Below are 20,808 nucleotides of genomic sequence, written 5' to 3' on the forward strand. Positions count from 1 at the left end.
GCCTTAAAGATTAGCCCCTACAACCTTCCTTTTTGCTAAAGCTTGTAGTTAAGGGCCAGTCCCAATCCCCCCCTAGTCCTACTTTTCAACTCTACCCCTAAATTTTGCGCGTTCCTGTGAGGGTAGTGGTGTCCCAATTCCTCTTTGCATGTAGGGCTAGTGGGGATATTGAGGGCTAGTGTGTATGAATCTAGCCCTTCACAGCGAGGGATTTCAGATGCTGACTTTGTGACCGAGGGCTAGAAAAATTTCCCAGAATGCTTTACGTTATCATTTGCAGACTGAATCAAACAAAAAAACATGGCGGACATTTCTAATTTTTAGTGAATAAAATGAATATTTTGAGTTAGTTTCTGCATAAAAATGCGTTTTGATTACATTTCTAGTGAGAAATATATATTTTACTTCCATAATATTCACTCAGTGAATGTACATAATCACTCGCTTGCTCGTTGTTGCGTTGTATTTTCAGATCTCGCCAGAATAAAGGCTGATTTATGGTTCTGCGTTACACCAACGCAGAGCCTACGGCGTAGGTTACGCGGTAACGCGCGCCTTAACCTACGCCGTAGGTTCTGCGTCGATTTGACGCAGAACCATGAATTGCCGGCGGCTCTTCTCATCCCCCGAAAACATCGGGTCAAATTTCTTAACAGGCGTTATTTGGATAAACTGAGCCCAGGTTGGGGATCTTAACGGTTACTTTTATGCCTGACAAAATATTAAAACTTAATAAAGTGGCATATTAACAGCGCTACAGCTGAAATTAAAACAGCTTTTATCTCTGGGCTTCCTGATATGGTGTGACGTTTGTGCAAACGTAACTACACAGTCGCTTACGTACCCGAACGTAAACCACGTAGTGACGTAGCAAGTGGTGTCCCAATCCCTAGGGAACATTACAAGGGCCCTACGCCTGTGGCTTCATTTTTAGGGCTAGTGGTAGTGAGTGAGGGCTAGTGGTAGTGAGTAGGGTGAACATTGGGATTGGCCCTAAGTCTGACTCGCACTGAACCCTCCCTGAAGTTCTGCTGTAGTTGGGGCCTCGGCTGATGTCCTAGCTCCCTCCTTACCCCGTCATCTCCACTTTTTCCGTATGAATATGGCACTATTATTGCTATAAACATGTCCTCTTTTGTTAGGCACATGGCCCCTGAGTGGTTCTGCAGGGTTTTCTTCCCACTGTTATTTTTTTTTCCAATCCACTGTCTTGCTAGGAATCATGGACTGATCAAATGAATCAAAAAGAAGATTTTATTTATTTTATTTTATTTTATCTATTGGGTTCCTTAGCTGGGCCGTTTTTTATGAATTGACATTATAGGAATGTTTAATTTATTTGAATGAAACAGATGAACTGAATTCAAATGAATTAGATTATATTCAATTAGACTGTATTGGACATGTTTTATTTGTAAATTGTCTGACTTCTGTTGTCGATTGGCACCATACAAAAAGTGAATTATACTAAATCAATTTAAATGGCAATGTTTACTCCTTAAGGCTGAATTATGGTTCTGCGTCAAAACGACGCCGTGCCTACGGCGTGTGGTTTTTGTACACGCAGAGGACACGCCGTCACATGCGTCGTCACTGACGTGCACCTCCCGAAAATTGTAACTACGCGTCGAGGAGACGCCGACCACACGCAGACCGAGAGGGCTGTGATTGGTTCGTTTGAAAGCGAAGCATTTCCGGTTTCCGGTTTGAAGCAGTAGTGAACTTCCAGGGCTTTTTTCTTCGTTTATATGTGATTTTTTTGTTTTTGTTTTTTGCACAATAGTTGTCCTTATTTCTTTGATTTACTGTGACCGGAAAAAGTCGGATAAACCATTCAGAAAAAGATCGCTAACTAGTGGCCGCGGGGGGTACTGCACCGCGACCAAATGGAGAGACGGAGAAGTCCGAAGGATTCGTGACGGCGTCACGGGTGCGCCGTGTGCTCTGCGTGTGTGTGACGCAGAACCATACCCGCACCTTTAGCCCACTTACTATTAAATATAAAACCATAGAAGACACTTTGACATGTACATGTATATGTACTAGCACAAACAACATAACTTTGTCTGCTTAGGAGACCAGTAGTAAAATTTCATACGACTAGAAGAGGTTTAGTTACGTATTTTCCGCACTATAAGACGCACCGCATTATAAGACGCACCTTCAACGAATGACATATTTTAAAACGGTTTCCATATATAAGGCGCACCGCATTATAAGGCGCATAAATAAACTATGGTAAAATACCATACTATAGTGGCAGGGGTTGAGTTACGTATCTACCTGATGGAGCTGCTACAGGAAATGCTACAAAATCCTACAGCAAATGCAAAAAATAAAAACAGGAAGAAAAGTACCGTATGTCAAACTTTATTAACAAAATAAAAACCAGCTTTGCTCCGTCTCGTCAAAGTCGCCATTATGTGAGTCAGCGTCGCTGCTGTTTGTCTTGAACGTCTGTGACGATTCCTGACGTTTTTAGCGCCGTTACTTCGGCGACACCAACTACATTACCCACAATCCCCCTGACTACAGTAACAGAAATTACCGTAATGATCATATATAAGGCGCATTGCATTATAAGTCGCACTGCCAGTTTTTGAGAAAATTAAAGGCTTTTAGGTACGCCTTATAGTGCGGAAAATACGGTAAATAGCAATACTAAGAGACCCCCAGAGGAAGGAACACAACAGATTCATTGCCAGAATTACATTTGCTCATATATATATATATATATATATATATATATATATATATATATATATATATATATATATAAATCCATCTGTGTCCTATGGTAATTCCCATTATAAGACACAATGCATCCCGTTGCTCAAGCCCCATCAACATGGATAAACATTGTCTAGCAGACTTACTGTTTCTCTCCTACACAGAATACCTGACACATTCTCTAGGCCTGCGCTGGAAAGGCGTGCGCTTACAATTGCTGACAGATGAGACAACTTTGAGGCACTTGCATATCACTGGTGATCAAAGCCAGATCCCCGCTGTTCTTCACCAACTCTCAAATACCTGGATCAGCTCCCACCCCTCTTTGCTCCAGACTTGTTCGTGCTGATGCAGAGGTATGCCAGGCAATCCATCGTTTCTGCGCCGCAGTCAATAGCAGCAAGAGAGTGAGAGGCTGAAAGCGAGAAATGTGCCTGTTGTGTCTGTTTGTATATTGTCTCTGAAGTTCTTGATCGAGACCCCCGCCTGCATACGTAACATTAAAAAAGTTTTGGCAATTTTGAGAGAGAGAAACAGTGGCTTTCAGTGGAAATAGTTAGGCATTCCTTAAGCTGATGGTCCAATTATTTATACAGCGATTTGCTGTTATTCCTTAGCTCAGAAATGAAGGTAATTATTACTTTGGTTATAGCTTTTGTTCCTTGAGCACAGAAAATCCCTAAGGGGAACGGTTTAATGGTTTAATTACAATGGTGTGCTTAAAGGAGGATAACGTGCAGAGTATGACTGATTTCCTGGCAACGATATGCTGTTTTTTCTTTTTTTTTTTTTTTTACATTGTGAAAGAAAAAGATGTGTAATTATAAGTTATGTGTGGGCCAACTTGCATTTTTTTTCTATAAATTTTGGAAATATAACACAGTAAACAATCACGCCAATTTCAAGAGCAAATGTATAAAATGAACTGAACTTTCCGTTACAATACTGCCTCAGGCCACCAAACCACACGATCTGATCTTCTATTTAAGGTGGTAACATTTAGTCAAACTAATGGAATGTACATATAATTGTTTGTAAAATATATTGGAAAATATGATTGTTTACTTGACTTAAATGGCTTGAAAGAGGCATAACAGAAGCCATCTATGTCAAACAGAAGGAGTGGATAAAGCCTGTCGGATAGGGATAGGTGGCCGAGCGGCTGCACCTGAGTCAGCGATAGGGAACAGCAACATAGCTGTGACAGAAGCGGAACAATTAAATGCATGGTCGCACTCAATACCGCAGATTTCAACAAGAAAATAATAACATTAAGAGACAGCTCCACACTGAGAAAACTCAAAATCTTACCGGGAATATTTGTCTTATTTCTAGTTAAAATGTCTAATTATTAGTCAAAAAATCTCATTACACTTAAAACAAACATTACCAGAAAGATAACTTGTTATTTGACAATTTTCACCTGTTTTAAAGCAGCACAATGTAACTTTCAGCTTTTGTTGAGTTTGGCGGCTCCTTTGCACAAAAGCGGTAGTGCTTTACCAGTAGTGTGGCAGGGTTCCTACCATGCTCCTCAAAGTTACATAGTGCCAGTGAAGGAGATACAGACCCCTCAGACCATGACAGAGGTTCATTAAACCTGTTGGAAGTTGATGTACCATCACAATGATGATGATGAAATATTATATTAAGGTGGAAAAGTTACATTGTGCTGCTTTAAGTACATTTTCACTTGAAATAATTAGAAAAATCTGCCAGTGGTACAAGATCATTACATCAAGATCTCATTACAAGCAAAACAATCTTTTTCCACTGGCAGATTTTTCTATTTATTTTAAGTGAAAATCTACTTGAAACAGGTGGAAATTGTTGTTTTTTTTTTTTCCAGTGGTGAGTCTTGTTTTAAGTGTAATGAGATTTCTTTGACTAAAAATGAGACATTTTAACTAGAAATAAGAAAAATATTCTTGTTAAGATTTTGAGTTTTTGCAGTGCAATTACAGGGCTCTGAACAGGGATCCAACAATCAGGTACAAGAAGAGGGTCACAGATTACTTACAAAAACTAGAAAAAGGAAAAAAGATTTTGGCCGAGCCTTTTACCACAGAAGTTGCTGCTCTGTGCATATGGACTCCGAACGATACACACTGAACTATAGCATTGTAAAACACGTCGCCACCATGTTTGCCCCTCTGATTGGAATCACTCCACATCACAAACTGACACCCGTCGAATCTTGTCAAGAAAATCCAACAGCCACTGTCTCAGATATTTGGACATTACCTACCGTATTTTCGCGACCATTCGGCGCGCCGTGTGGAAAGCGTGTGGGAACCATCAGTTTTGTGTGTCATTTTTGGATTTAAAACACACATACGGCGCACCGATCGAAAAGGCGCCATCTACACACACATGGAGCGCCGCACAACACACACACAGACACACACACACGCAAGCATACAAGTGTGGTATTTAAAAATAGAGCGGGAGCAAAACTTAGTTGGATTGTACTTTATTTAAATTATTACATTAATCAAAGCCATCGAAATCTTCATCCTCCGTTTCTGCATTCATCCGAGCCTGATCGCGCTGAGACCGGGAGAACTGATCAGCTGCGACGGGCAGAGCCCGCAGCTCTCTGGCCAAGCTGAGCAGTCATTTTCCGTGCCGTGTGGCCCCTCGGAAATGATGCCGGCTTTTGCAAAAGCCCGAACAACAGTCCAACCCAGCAGACACGTCAGCCCACGCATCTACAATCCTTCTACAGTAAACGACGGAGCCCGCCGGGAGCCGCGTCTCCTTCTCGGTAGGGAGGCCGAGTCGCCCCGTCCGCCCCAGGTGTCCCACCACGGAGCCACCGGGCAATCACGGCCAATTCACGCACCCCCCTTCCCCCTTTAACTTCTCATGGTGGTCCCTACTACGTCCGCCTTATGGTTCCGCATTAAATCGACGCAGCCCTACGCCGTAGGGTACGGCGTACGGTGCGCATCTCTGCGTACCCTATGCGAAGCATAAATCAGCCTTTCCAATAATACAATGGGCGCATTGCGTCATTGGGCGAAGCGGTACATTTAAAAAAAAAAAAGTAAGACGTTTATATGCGCCTAATGGTCGCAAAAATACGGTAAGTCAAAATCCAAAACCCACGAAGTTGAGGCCTTCAGTGGTCAGCAATATCAAGTGAGAGAGGATGTGGACAACAACCTGCCATTTTTAAACTGTTCTGTGCATATGGGGGACAGAAGTGTGAATACTGACTTATACTGAAAACCTACTGGGTCTTTGTTCGGTCGGCAAAGAATCTGGAAAGAAAAATACCTCACCACTACACAGTAAGAAAAAGTACTGTCAAAACTACTGACATCCCATACGTGGCAGGAGTGACTGAAGCATTCAAAAGGATCTTTTCCAAAAACAGCATACCGGTCCTTTTCAAATCCATCCCGGCCCTCAGACAAAAACCAGTTCACACCTAGACAGAAAGTGAGCGCCGATGTATTCGGTGTAGTGAGGAGCGCGCTGACCTCTGGAGGAGAATCTAAACAACCACTCCACAAATGCATACTACAATAACTGATACATGGATAATCAGGTCAAGAATCAGCGGTTCACCTGCATCTCGAGGGTAAGGGACACTGTGTTTAGGAAAAAGAACACAATTTGGACAGACAGTTTTAAAAGGGAGCAAAAGAAGTCATGTCAAATGGGAAAAATCAACATTAGACAGTGTGGGTGGCCTCGGGTTTCATCTATCCAACAATGCAGCCTTGAATCTCCTGCCCAGACGGTTTCACAACCATTCACATCTTGATTCATGAGACCAAAACCAGGTAAACAACCCACATTGGGCAAACTACTCTAATGACCCACAGGACTGATGAGAGGTGATTTATACATGACTTCAACAACTCAGTTTGAACTGAAGAGACCTTCTAAAAGGAGGGTGAAAGTCTAAAAGAACTGAGAAAACGCTTTAATTCAAGCCTTTAAGGATTACCATGACCGGGATCATATCTTAGGATCACTGTATTTTGCTGATTTAAGGTGCCAATAAAAATCATCATATTTACATATCCAAATTTCATGCAAATAAATGCCCTGAGGTAACATGCTTCAGATTTTAGTTAAAGGAGCTGTATGTAAGAGCAATAATAAAACGAATCATAAAATGACCCCGATATGTCAACAGACATTTAAAAATCATGTTCATTTCAAATACTTATGTCACTGACAACAGCACTCAAGCCAGGATATTCCAGTTTAAAAAGAGGAGTTGCAGCCCTCAACTGATGTTTATGTTGTCATTTTTTGTTTTGGCCTGAAGCTCCACCCTCCACCTATCTCCCAATCACCAAGTCAGTATTGTTTCTGAAGCTCCACCCTCCACCTATCTCCCAATCACCAAGTCAGTATTGTTTCTGAAGCTCCACCCTCCACCTATCTCCCAATCACCAAGTCAGTATTGTTTCTGAAGCTCCACCCTCCACCTACCTCCCAATCACCAAGTCAGTATTGTTTCTGAAGCTCCACCCTCCACCTATCTCCCAATCACCAAGTCAGTATTGTTTCGGCATCCGGGTTGCCAGCTCGGCTCTAATTATGGCAGCCATGGCAGCCTACGTTCCTGCTGCATTCTGCAGCCTACCTGGCAACCTCTGGTCGGGGGGAGGAGGGGGAGGGTACACGCCGCTCAACAATATTTTGAAAGTGACTGCAGTACCAGTTTTGGACATTTCTTACAGACAGCTCCTTTAAGCTGGCTTTTGCTTACAACAGTGGTTCCCAACCTTTTTTCCTTGTTTCCCCCCTACTTGTGTCTAAGACCAGCCGGGCCCCCCGACCCGTATGTACTAGCACCAAAAGAGTAAAGTGATTCGTTACAAACCTTTAATTGAAAAACATTAACATTAATGATGTTTTTGTGATACATTTCTCTTTGGTTTACCCTGTATACATATGACTTTGTCTTTCTCACCTTAATTTTGTGTCACCAATGTATAAAATACGCACAGAAAATAATTGCAAGGACATAAAATAATTACTGAAAAATGTCTCTTTTAATATGAGAGCAAAGTTTTTAACATTTTTCCTTTAACAACCTGTCGGAGTAGTAGTATGGTTAAATGTTATACAATGATATAATAATAATTTATTAAGTTTTTATCCTGCTAAATCACTTAGAAATATATGTTGGTCATTTTAAAATACTACGTGGGTTTATACAGACTTGGATTGGATTGGTTATTATGATTTTTTATTTATTTAACATGTGCAAATATAATTTTTACAACTGCATATCCTCAAAGCAGAAAAAGTTTCGCGCCCCCCCCAGAGATCTCAGGCGCCCCCCCAGGGGGGGCCCGGACCCCAGGTTGGGAGACACTGGCTTACAACATATCTTTATTTTTTGTGCTGTGCTCACTGCTGGATTCGGTGTGCTGGTCAGCCGGACTTGGCAAGCGTTGAGCAAAATATGCAGTTCTCTAAATTTCTAAGTGTCATTTTGTTTTTGGGATGTGTGTGGCTACAGATGAATCCATCCCTTGCTAAAAAAGTCCTGGATGTGGCATTGCAACATGTTATCACTGCACCTCACAGGCTCTTCCAACAGTTGTTGCAGTGACATGACATTACTGGGCAACAAAAGCAAGTGAAGTGGATTTTAATTATTTTTGGGCCATTATAGCGATAGCTAGTTTTTATGATTATGTTTTACTTTGTTTACCAGATTCCTTTCAGCAGTTATGGCTAAACAATTACAGTTTCTTTCACTTTTTCTAAATTGTTTTGGTGCCTAAATCTAAGTGACAGTTAATGAAATTAGAGCAGAGGCCTCTAGATATAAGAAACCAAGCTTTATGCCACTTCCTCTCCAAAATCCTTGCTCCTTAACAAGATGCAAGTTTGTTTGCTCATTAGGCAAACCCTGTTGTGTGATGGTTTTTCATGTTTCCTTTTAGATGTTTATGTACTGCAAAAAACTTCTCATTTTGACCCTTATATAACCTAAAATCCCTGTTTATTATCACTTATTCTATGTATTCAATAACAAAATGACTGTACATATTGGCCACTTTTTCATATTATCATGATATCTAAATGTCAATCACCTTTAAAGGATTTTGTTCATTTTTTAACCTCTGAGTGTCAGGTTTGCTGTTTCCCCATTTTCAGTCTTGATTCAAACAACTAGAAGCTAAGCTGCTACCGATCTCAGCTTCATATTTAGAAAACATACCTGAGTGTAATATACATGTCAATTATTTCTTTCAAAGGAGACAAAAGTTGGCGGAACATTTAATGGTTCAATGAACTGTCTGAGCTTTGCACAAAATACCACAGGGGTACAGGAGAAAGCCATCCTTTTAAATCTTGTCTGTTACTTTTTTTCATAGCAGCCAGTTTTTGTTTATGTTTTTTTTTTTGCTGTTGGGCATGCCATAAAATCAGTGTTGCAATTTTCTGCTATGCATTCACAAGATAAAAGAAGGTGGGTGGAGATAGCGGGCCGCGGGGAGCCTGGATGTTTCTACACTGATCTGGGCTGTGATGTCACAGTATCTTGTAAATATAATGGCTAGCTGGCTGAGACAGTTTCAGTGGTAGATAAGTTATAGAGTACACTGCAAAAACTCAAAATCTTAACAAGAATATTTGTCTTATTTCTAGTTAAAATGTCTCATTTGTAGTCAAAAAATCTCATTACACTTAAAAAAAAGACTCATCACTGGAAAAATCACCTGTTTCAAGTAGATTTTCACTTGAAATAAGTAGAAAAATCTGCCAGTGGGACATGATTTTTTTGCTTGTAATGAGAAGATAAATCTTGTCCCACTGGCAGATTTTTCTACTTATTTCAAGTGAAGATTTACTTGAAACAGGTGAAAATTGTCAAATAACAAGTTATTTTTCTGGAAATGCCTCTTGTTTTAAGTGTAATGAGATTTTTTTGACTAAAAATGAGACATTTTAACTAGAAATAAGACAAATATTACTGGTAAAATGTTGAGTTTTTGCAGTGTAATGCTGGAGGGAATATTTGAGGTGGTCGTCAGACTGTTCACTCTTCTACCCTCATGCCGCGGGTACAGAAGTTTGAAATGCAGAACAACACAATTCAAGAATTCTTTTTTCCCCTCTGCTCCTGAACAGCTGACAGGAGTCACATTCAAGTATAACCTCGTCACCTTAAACTGCACTACTGTTACAATGTACTACTTACTGTTCACTGTTGAACAACGTGTACACATATTCACTGCACACTGAACATCAGACACTTTATACACACCAGCATTGTACCATTGTTTTTTATTTTATATATATATATATATATATATATATATATATATATATATATATATATATATATATATATATATTTGTTTAACTTATTGCATTTCAACGCTTTAATTTAATTTACAGATTTATTTTATTGAATTTTTATTTTATGTTTGCATATAGTTATTGCATTCTCTGTTTTATTCTATTTTTTGTACCTATACGCCAGCATCAGGGGGGAGAACTTGCTTTCCTGTTTTATTGACAATAATCATCTTGGGTCTTGAATCTTGAATTTATTATATTTATTTATGCAGTATTCCATAAATATGCCCAGGGACTACAAGTGGAAAATAGCAAGTTGCTACAACCTGGCACAATGCAGATTCTCTTGCAAAAGATTAATGTTTTATTGCGCACTGTCCCTGTTTTGAAATAAATAAATAAATTACAAAAAAATTACAATTACGAATGTTGACATCCAAATATATGTTCTCAGGCACCAGAAAGAGAAAGAAAATAGAAAAAAAAGGACTTGGCTATAAGGAAATAGTTTGGTCCATTACTTTAGACTAATGTAAGGACTAGTGAGTTAGTGTAAAAAATAATTCTCGTCTCGATCACGGTTGTTTTCATGTTTTCAGCCTCAAAATAACAGCGAGGAGACAGAAGAATCTCTAACTTAGCCACTACGGTGCCTGTTAACTTGTTTTCTCTACCGTTGGAGAACGAAGAGGAGTGAGTGCTGTAAATTCTGACCCTAAAAACAGACTTTTATTCCAGCTTATTGAAAAGACAAACAAGGAGTTACTTTGTTGCGGTGCAGCAAGAGGCAAGTCTTTAACAGTGCAGAAAGAGGCATGTTGGTTTAGTAGATAAGCGATCCGTGTCCTGCTGCCAAACCTAAACAAATTCCATTTCAGACAGCTCACCTCCATGGCTTGTCTTTATCTCCTCTTCTATCTTAACTGAAGTCTCTTGACATTTGGAGAAGGGTTAGGGTAAGATTTGAGCTCACTTTAATTGGAACTTGTTCTATCTCACATTTTACCAAAATGAAAACAAACCAGTTACAGAACACTGCATAAAAATGTTGCTCCAAAATGCTTTCTTCTTTCCTTATCTCTGTAACAGATCACCGCCTCCTGAACAGTAATTTATTATAAAGTAAGCATTTCAGAGTACTGGAAAATTCTCACTATCAAAAATATACATAGTGACCTTTGTGTGCATATTCTGTATGAATTCATGTGAGAAAAGGACACGTTGTTTCTGTTTTAAGATGCAAATAAATCAAGATACAGTAGGCCTCACCTGGTTCTTACCAGGGTATAAAAGGTAAATGCAATCTTCTATGAATATCATATAACACATTATGTACAGTGTTATTGTTTAACATACACTAAGCCAAATATGCAGAAGCAGTGGGTCAAAAGTAAGGTACACTGACTGCTCCCATAGGAATTAAAGCTGCAAGCAGTGATGAACGGGCCCTTGCGCGTGCAATTTTCACCAATAAAGGTCAAGGACTCAAAACTAAGTCCGATGACACCACCCACGACTCTTTATGTCAAACCATTCAAAAGTTATGGCAGAAAATAGGATCTATCAGATATCGACCAATCAGATGAAGGGGGGGGGGCGCGCTTTTTGTCATCTATCATTGCCACCACGTAACGCTTTTGAAAGAGAAAAGTAATGCGCATAGTCGCAGGATGGAGACGTACATTTTCATGTATAACACACCTGGGTGCACGTTACGGTTCGGGCCGTATTAACTGACGAAGAAGTGGCATAAATTGCGCCAAAATTACACGATGAATTCAAAATTGCCGACTTCCTGTTTGGTTTCGGCCATGGCGCCAGGAGACTTTTCTTTAAGTTGTGACATGATACAGGTGTGTACCGATGTTCGTGCATGTACGTCAAACCGTATTGTAGGGCTTGAAGCACAAAGTTTTCTAGGGGGCGCTGTTGAGCCATTAGGCCACGCCCATTAATGCAAACCATGAAATATCACATTTTTCACCAGGCCTGGCTTGGTGCAGAATTTGGTGACTTTTGGGGCACGTTTAGGGGGCAAAAAGGCCATCATTTCGTCGGAAGAAGAAAAAAAAAAATTCCTACAGATACAATAGGGCCTTCGCAGTGTAAGTGCTCGGGCCCTAATTAAGCAGACTTCAGACTTTTATTGTCATTATACGAGGCATACAACGAGCAAACAAGCAAATAAGTAGAGGCCAAAAGGTGTTAATGAAATGTACCCGCTCACCAAAGCTATTGGCTATTTGTTGCTCTGGATCATTCAAGTGTGTGTTGATGCAACAGTATTGGAGAAAATACAACAGCAAATTTCTCAGTGAAGACATTTTTACTGCCCGCTAATCCTGCAAGGTTTATTAATCCATTTGCAAACAACTTAGAGTCCGTGGTGAGCAAAAATGATTTACAGGTGGGACACATTCAAGGTGGACAGCTTCCCGTCTCCCCCCAGCACCAAACCATGCAACGCTCCGAAAAAACTACAAAACAAACCACAACAAAACATCCCAACAAACTGTTTTTTTTTTTATTTTTTTTTAAATATTTTTATCCCGGTTTTTTCCCATTTTTACCACCCCGTGCTCCTACCTAAGTGGGCAGGTCTCCTCCTTAACCTGAGCAGTGAGCAGGCCGCATCTTTTCACCAGACAGGGTGGGGTTTCTCCGGCCGTGTGAAACCCCACCCTGTGTGCATGTTTTTGTGAGGGTAGCTCCCATTAGCTACCCAGGGGAACACGGGGAGAACATGCAAACTCCACACAGAAAGATCCTTTCACCAACCCCACCCAGGGTGTGGGCGCTGAAGTCATGGGGGAACTAACACGCACTTCAGCACCCACAGCGTCCCCGGCGGGAATCGAACCCAGGACCTTCTTGCTGTGAGACCGCTGCACTACCAGCTGAGTTTGTATTCAATTTCTTACAACACTGAAATTAAGTTATAAGGATCTTAATGGAGTTACTTTTAACAGTAACATATTACTTATTGTGTAAGTAATCAAGAATGTAAATGAGTTACTTCTTGAATTAAGTAACCAGTAGCTACAATTAGTTACTTTTTTCAGCAACTAGCACAACACTGGTGGTCTGCAGTCAATGCATTACTTAATGTTGCTCATTGACTGCGTTTCCATGCATCAATAACCCTTTTAAAACCCGAATATTAGCAATAACCCGGTTTTGCACGGCCATGTAAACACCAATAACCCTTTGAATAACCCGATATTCGGGTTTTTAAAAACCCCAATATGAGCCCTGGATTACTCCTTTTAAAACCTGAATATTGGGTCATGTAAACGCCAAACGGAATATCCCCATCAAAGGGAACATGAATTTGTTTTCTGCACATGCTCTGTTCACAAGGAATCCTGGTCTTTTGAGTCCAGGAAGTTCTTATAAACACGGAGAAACACAAGACCAGGAGGAGACTAATCACTTCATAAATGTAATGAAGGATATGAACATTTCTGCAATTGTAGACGGTAGAAAGTACCGGGATAGAAGATTTACAAGAAGGTGAGCGAAAAGTTGCGCAAAGCAGCATTTGTTTTGAATTTGGATACAGGAAGAAGAAGCAGAAATGACGGGAATTGCGTCATCACGTTCTCCGTGCGTCACTGGTTTGATCCGGATATCCAGAATGATTAATTACCATGTAAACAGGGATAACCCTGTTTGCTCACGCATGTAAACGGAATATTCCGAATGTATCAGTAACCGTAATATTAGAAATAACACGGATTTTGACTGCATACAAACGTAGTCACAGTCTTTATGGTACCATTGTAGACAATTAGCAGCAACACAGCGTGACATACGAACCACGTACTACACAACATGCATAGTAAGCAGATGAATATAAACATAGAAATGTCAGCACCAACAGCTCATACCAACTCTCAAGCACAGAGGTGGAAGGGCAATGATTTGGGTCTTGTTTTAAGATAAAAGGACCTGAGCAACATGAGTCAATGAGTTGACTATTGGCGCTTTTCCACTAGTACCTACTCAGCACGACTCGGTTTTGAGCTTCTCCACTAGGGGTCTAGGCGGGTGGAGGCGTGCCGAGTAGATACTTTTTCTGTAACTATTCTGCTGAGGTTCTAAGCTGCTGAGTCGGCTGTATCTGACATCATCACACTACAGGCCACTGATTGGTCGGGGGGTTGGAGTCAGACGTCTGAGTCAGGAGGAGGAAATCAGAGAAAGAGACTCTGACGGATTCTTGTTCATTTTATTCAACAGGCAATGGCAGCACAAAAGTCTGTTTCATGATCCAACTCTGAGGGTCAGATGTTCATAAACCTGGTGCTGAGGAGAGAATTAAAAAGGGATCTAGACGGAGATAAGGAACGACCAGATCTACCAGGAGCTCTGTCTCTTCATAGCTGCTAGCGGCTCCAGCTGACTTTTCAGCAGCGCTGAGACAAACTAACAAAAAAAAAGCGTCTCCGCTTGAAGCTTCTCTCTCTCTCATTTTTTAACTTGATATCAAACACAAGCCACAGATCCAGCAGCACATCTATCATCTCCTCCAGGTTATACATCTTTAGTGTTGTTGTCTTCTTCGTTTAGATACACAATCAAATACGTCACAGCAGCTTCTCCAACCTCCTACTTCTGATCTGGGTATTGAAAAGAAACGAGGACGAGTGGAGTCTGGCTGAGTAGGTACTAGTAAAGTGGGTTCCAGAGTCAAATGTGAGTCCATTTGTCCATCAGATAAAGTTTGACTGAAACTGTGCCATGCAACAGGACAATGATACAAAAAAAACAACTTATGTAGAACAGAATAGCAAGAAAGGAAACAATCAAACTGTTTCATCCAGTCCAACACCATACTTTATTACAACGTTTGGGAGGAACCTTAAGAGAGCTGAGCATAAACAAATACGTGGACAAATCAATGACGTGAATCAATGTTTTAAAGAAAAGTGTATAAAAAGTCATCCTTAATTAAATTATGAGAACTGAGACTGAGAACATCAAAAATAACACTTAAGTCAATTCTAATGAAGGAGTTTCTACAAGCTGCTGACTAACTGGATTTGAATTTCAGTTTATTTTTGTTAATAAATAATAATGTCATGTGTTATTCATCAGAAGCTGTATTTGCCTTATTTTACGACCTAGTTTATGATGCCCTGAATTGAAAGAAAGTGCATTTTTAATAGAAATATTCTCCATCTTTGTAGGGCTCAAATAAGTATGATATTAAAAGAAAACATCATTCTCTCATTGGATGAGGCTGAAAGCATTGGCTGGGTTTTCATGTTGTTATAAACTACGGTAATTAAGTTCTGTGGTTCACAGAGTCAACATCACATTTAGACAGGCAGACTCATTTTTCACCAGAGTGCACATGGAAATGTTCATGTTTTGAAAAAAAAAAATAAAAAAATTCACTTGACATAGTTTGTTTTCATATATCTGAGGCAAATAAGAAGTGACGTGGCATCTGAGTGACTTATCTGGAATGAAAACATAAGCACCAAGTGAAGCTTTTGGAGGCTGATGGTGACTGATGGCAAAAGGGAAAAAGCTTGTAGCTGGCTGGGCATGGGAGCCGGAGGGGGGGGGGGGGGGGGGGGGGGGGGGTTGTGTGCGTGACCGTCCCCGGTGTCTGGCACCACGGGACCGTATCTGAGGATGAGCTGTTCCACGTTGCAACAAAGAAATAGTGACTCAGTGGATTTCACTGTGTAGGTTATTTATATCACACCCCACTGGGACTACACTGTAAAACATCAGATTGTTTCTTTCACAGCACGTTCAGTGTTCAGGGTTCAAGGTTCATTATTAATGTTTTATTTCTGTAATTAGGGCCTGAGAACTGACAGTGCCAGTGGCAGATTTATTTATTTTTTTTCTTCTTCCGACAAAATTAGGGCCTTTTTGCCCTCCTAAACGTGCCCCAAAAGTCACCAAATTTTGCACGCAAGCCAGGCCTGGTGAAAAATGTGATAATTAATGGTTTGCATTAATGGGCGTGGCCTAATGGCTCAACAGCGCCCCCTAGAAAACTTTGTGCCTCAAGCCCCACGATACGGTTTGACGTACATGCACGAAAATCGCTACACACCTGTATCATGTCGCAATTTAAAGAAAAGTCTCTTGGCGCCATGGCCGAAACCCAACAGGAAGTCGGCCATTTTGAATTCATCGTGCAATTTTGGCGCAATTTATGCCATTCCTTCGGCCGTTTCTTCACCCGAACCGTAACGTGCACCCAGGTGTGTTACACATCAAAATGTGCGTCTCCATCCTGCGACGATGCGCATTATTTTTCTCAGTCAAAAGCGTTAACGTGGCGACGATAGACGCCAAAAAGCGCGCCCACCCTTCATCTGATTGGTCCATATTTGATAGTTCCTACTTTCTGCCATAACTTTTGACATAAAGACTGGTTTTACATAAAGTTTGACATAAAGACTCTTGGGTGGTGTCATCGGACTCGGTTTAGAGTCCTTGACCATAATTGGTGCAAATTAGCCCCGCCCCTTATTCTGATTGGTCGATATTTGATAGTTCCTACTTTCTGCCATAACTTTTGAATGGTTAGACATAAAGAGTCATGGGTGGTGTCATCGGACTCGGTTTTGAGTCCTTGACCTTTTATTGGTGAAAATTGCACGCGCGAGGGCCCGTTCATCACTGCTTGCAGCTTTAATTTTTCTTGTTAATCCATTTTTACGTGATGAGCTGGCGAGCTGTCCAGGGTTTCTTACCTTCACGCTTAAGGAAGGCCTGAGCCTGAACAGGACACAAGCTGTTTGAGAAAGTGAATTGTTTTTATTATTATTGTCGTTTGTTTTTGTGATCCATCCTTCTTCCTTCCCTGACATGCACTCCTCTTTTCTGCTGCAGACTTCAGATCCCCAGCGAGTGGATCCATTGGGCTCATGGATGGATTTTGTAAAAAGACCTGTTGGAAACTTCCCTGGAAAATGTCGCAAACGCAAGAGACCCCTGGTAAATTTGAACTTTCCTTTACTAGCAAAACATAGTACGTATACATGTTAAGTTTTCAGATTAAGTTAGAAATGTGAAATCCTTCCACCAGCCCGGCCCTCCTGGTCCCCCTGGTCCTCCGGGCCCCCAGGGACCTCCCGGCTCTCCAGGGGCTGAGGTGACCCAGGAAGTTCTTCTCCAGGAGTTCAAAGAGATGATTAAAGGTACTGTTGGAGCATTTACATTTTCCAGCCGGCATTCCAGATGCTCTTCACAAAAGAGCATGTCATTTACATGACTGTTTTTTTTTTCTTAGTATTTTTGGCATAACATATTGTTGAACCTTAGGGGCTGCATTATTTTTCTTCTGACATCATCATGACAGAACAGAACCGTAGTAATGTTATTATGAAGCCATTTATACAGGGTAATAAACTGGATCTTGCTTCTGTCAGAGGCTACGGAGAGGAGAGCAGCCGCGCTGGACAGGCAGACCAGCCCCAGCCAGCTACCCACCGCCCTGCTCACCCTGGAGGGGATGGCCTCCTACCGCCGGATAGAAGAAGCTTTCCACTGCAAGCTCAAGGGACCTGTGGTGGCGGACAAAAAGACTCTGGTGGAACTCCAGAACTTTCAGACAGTAAGTTTTGTTTGAGGCCAAGTAAATGTTTATGCATCGGGTCAGCTCGCTCCCTGTAAAGAAAGTCAAGTTGAGTTTTGGCTAATCCTCCTCCGCATGGTTACATGCTTTTGTTTCTTTGCCTTAACTGTGAAATAGCGAGTGTTTAGTAATCGTTGCTTACTTTGCATGTGGGAGAATTATGAGGATCATCCCCTCCCTGGTAACTGGCACTGGCAAAAAGCATGTTGTGCCACTCTCTGAGACCCAGACAGCCTCTTTGGTTCAAAAATATCTACTTTTTCAATTCTACACAACACTCTCCGCAGCATACAAAAGGCACTCTGTCTTTGACTTGGAGTAAAGTGTGGAGAGGACAGAAATAGAGACTGTTGCTCTGCGTGCTGCAGAGAAAGAACTCTGCCCTGTTAGGACAGGCTGACAGGGATTAAGCCAGATAGTAAAACATGTTATTCAGGCTTAGAAAACCTATATATTAATATCTTTACCGAAATAAAGAAGGCCACAATGAAAGAGGGAACAAAGATGCAGAAGATTAAAATGTGCATTAATGGCTTGTATTTCAAACATATGCTCATTTTTACATCTGAATCTGATCTGTAAGTTTCTCCTGCTAGAAAACAAATTAATATTAGGTTTGGCAATGAAAAAGGACAGATTTACTAAATTGTAATTTTTAAATGCTGTTAGAATATGTTATAATGTGTTGGGACACTGCCAAATCAATACTTTTTGCGATCTTCTCCATAATGTTTGATGTTTGTTTGTTTTATTCTTCTGATTGATTTCCCGCTCTCATGACTCTACCTTTACCTAATCTTTTGTGCTATAACTGGTGCTTCTTCCGATCCTTCACACACCAACTCTGCCCCCACAATGTGTAATATGTTAGTTAAATGATTGGAGTTTGCAATATTTCAACAAGACTAACAAATTACATATCCAAAGTACTCATATATATATATATAACAATTGGTGAGTGCTGATCAAATGTCAATACTTCCAATCTAAACAATTTTGACCTCCAAAATGTGTCTCCAACATGGATATTGGCTTATTTTAATGGCTTAAAATCTTGGATTTGATCACCTTATACCAGTTTGCTCCAATTACCAGAGAGGGCAGAGAGGACCATAATATGGGAACCTTAATAAAAAAAGCCTTGATCTCCCATTCTCCAAAAATGTAACTTGGCAAATATTAGTAATAGAGTTTCCATCATCAATTTAGGTGCAAAGCCAGTGTGCCTTTTAAGATAAGCATCTCTGTTTCACAAATATTGATGGACTGCATACCTTCATGAATATATATATATATATATATATATATATATATATATATATATATATATATATATATATATATATATATATATATATATATATATATATATATATATATATATATATATATATATATATCAGATTCTTTAATCAAACTGCTGATTTGAATTGAAAAAAAAAAAATTCATAACAAACAACTAAATAAATGTAAAAAAAAATAAACAAATGAAAACAGAAGCCAATAACACTGCATGCACTAACCTAGCTCAAAAAATGTAACTTAGAGTTTCCATCAATAATTTAGGTGCAAAGCCAGTGTGCCTTTAAAGATAAGCATCTCTGTTTCACAAAGATTGATGGACTGCATACCTTCATGAATATATATATATATATATATATATATATATATATATATATATATATATATATATATATATATATATATATATATATAACAATATATAACAAACAACTAAATAAATGTAAAAAAAATAAACAAATGACAACAGAAGCCAATAACACTGCACGCGCTAACCTAGCTGCAGTTAAATATGATACTACCTGATCCACAACATTTCAAATTTAACTTGCATTAATTTGCAAGCTGGTGGGTTAAAAAATAGTGGAATGGACCACATATTCTTTGACAAAAATGACAAAATTAGGAGCAAAAATGCAGATGAAATGTAAGGAAAGAAACAGAATGATTTCTGACTTACTGTCATTAATGTAATTTAACCAGAAGACAAGATTTCAAAGGTTACTGGGCTCTATGGGTTTTAACGACGCGGAGAAGTGAATGAGAAGTGAAAGCTGAATAAAAACTAAGACTTTGAAATACCATTATGACTTTGAAAAACTTGGCCAAAAGACATGATGTGAATTGAAACAGATGAGATTTCCATTTAGAAGGTACGGCATAATATTCAAAAACGATCAAGAAGCAATCTCTGCACTAAAATGGGTTATGAAATCAGACTATTGTGATGTAAAATGTTAAGCTCAATAACATTCCAGAAGATGGTTCTTTAACAGAACTATTGATTTAAAAAAAGAAAGAAATAACAATAGTTTAGATACTGGTTTATAACTAAAGAAGTGAGAATTCAATTAGTGGATAAACAATGGCGTATTTAAAGTGGACAGCAGGAAACACCTTTTACTGAAGGCGTTAAACAAGCACAACATTTACACATACTTTGCAACGCAGTGAGGGACTCAAATGTGACCATTAAGACGGACCTTTAAATACAGTTTAATCAGAGGTGGGTAGAGTAGCCAAAAACTGTACTCAAGTAAAAGTACTGTTACTTCAGAATAATATGACTCAAGTAGAAGTAAAAAGTAGTCATCCAAATATTACCTGAGTAAAAGTAAAAAAGTACTTGGTGAAAAAACTACTCAAGTACTGAGTAACTGTTGAGTAACGTCTGATTTATTTTTTTAACACAACCATTCAAACAGACAAAAGTACAAAATAATCATCTTCAGGCAAATTTAATCAATACAATAATAAAATAAATTAAAATTAATACAAAAATAGCTTAAATTAAAATAAGCCTAAAGTAAATTCAAGTACTTTAATAAATAATAAAATAAATAAAATAACAGAATAAAAAAATAAATTAAGCACAAGAAGTACAAAATTTCAAGCCTTTGTACTTTTCTTTTTTAACCAGAACTAGAAGAAACATGAACTCATAGAAACTCTGTGTGTGTTTGAGTCTGTGTAAATGTGACAAAACATGCAAAAACAAACATTTTTCCCAAAGAATCACCCAGTGATGTCATGAGATTGACGCGTACACGGACAAAAGGAATAAAAGAAAAGTAACAGCTCAACGTAGCCTAATGTAGCGGAGTAAGAGAAACAGTTTCTTCTTCACAAATCTACTCAAGTAAAAGTAAAAAGTATAGTGA

General features: G+C 39.6%; 1 protein-coding gene across 1 annotated transcript in view; it reads left to right on the forward strand.

Moving 5' to 3' along the window:
- Nucleotides 1-20,808, forward strand: part of c1qtnf12 (C1q and TNF related 12) — a 47,610-nt gene that overhangs the window by 19,896 nt on the left and 6,906 nt on the right. The window contains exons 2-4 of the mRNA XM_061735217.1: nucleotides 16,882-16,986; nucleotides 17,078-17,189; nucleotides 17,421-17,605. Of these exons, the coding sequence (XP_061591201.1) occupies nucleotides 16,882-16,986; nucleotides 17,078-17,189; nucleotides 17,421-17,605 (402 nt within the window). The remainder of the gene's footprint in view (nucleotides 1-16,881; nucleotides 16,987-17,077; nucleotides 17,190-17,420; nucleotides 17,606-20,808) is intronic.

The sequence above is a fragment of the Cololabis saira genome, chromosome 12 (assembly GCF_033807715.1).
Source record: "Cololabis saira isolate AMF1-May2022 chromosome 12, fColSai1.1, whole genome shotgun sequence".
Taxonomy (NCBI): domain Eukaryota; kingdom Metazoa; phylum Chordata; class Actinopteri; order Beloniformes; family Belonidae; genus Cololabis; species Cololabis saira.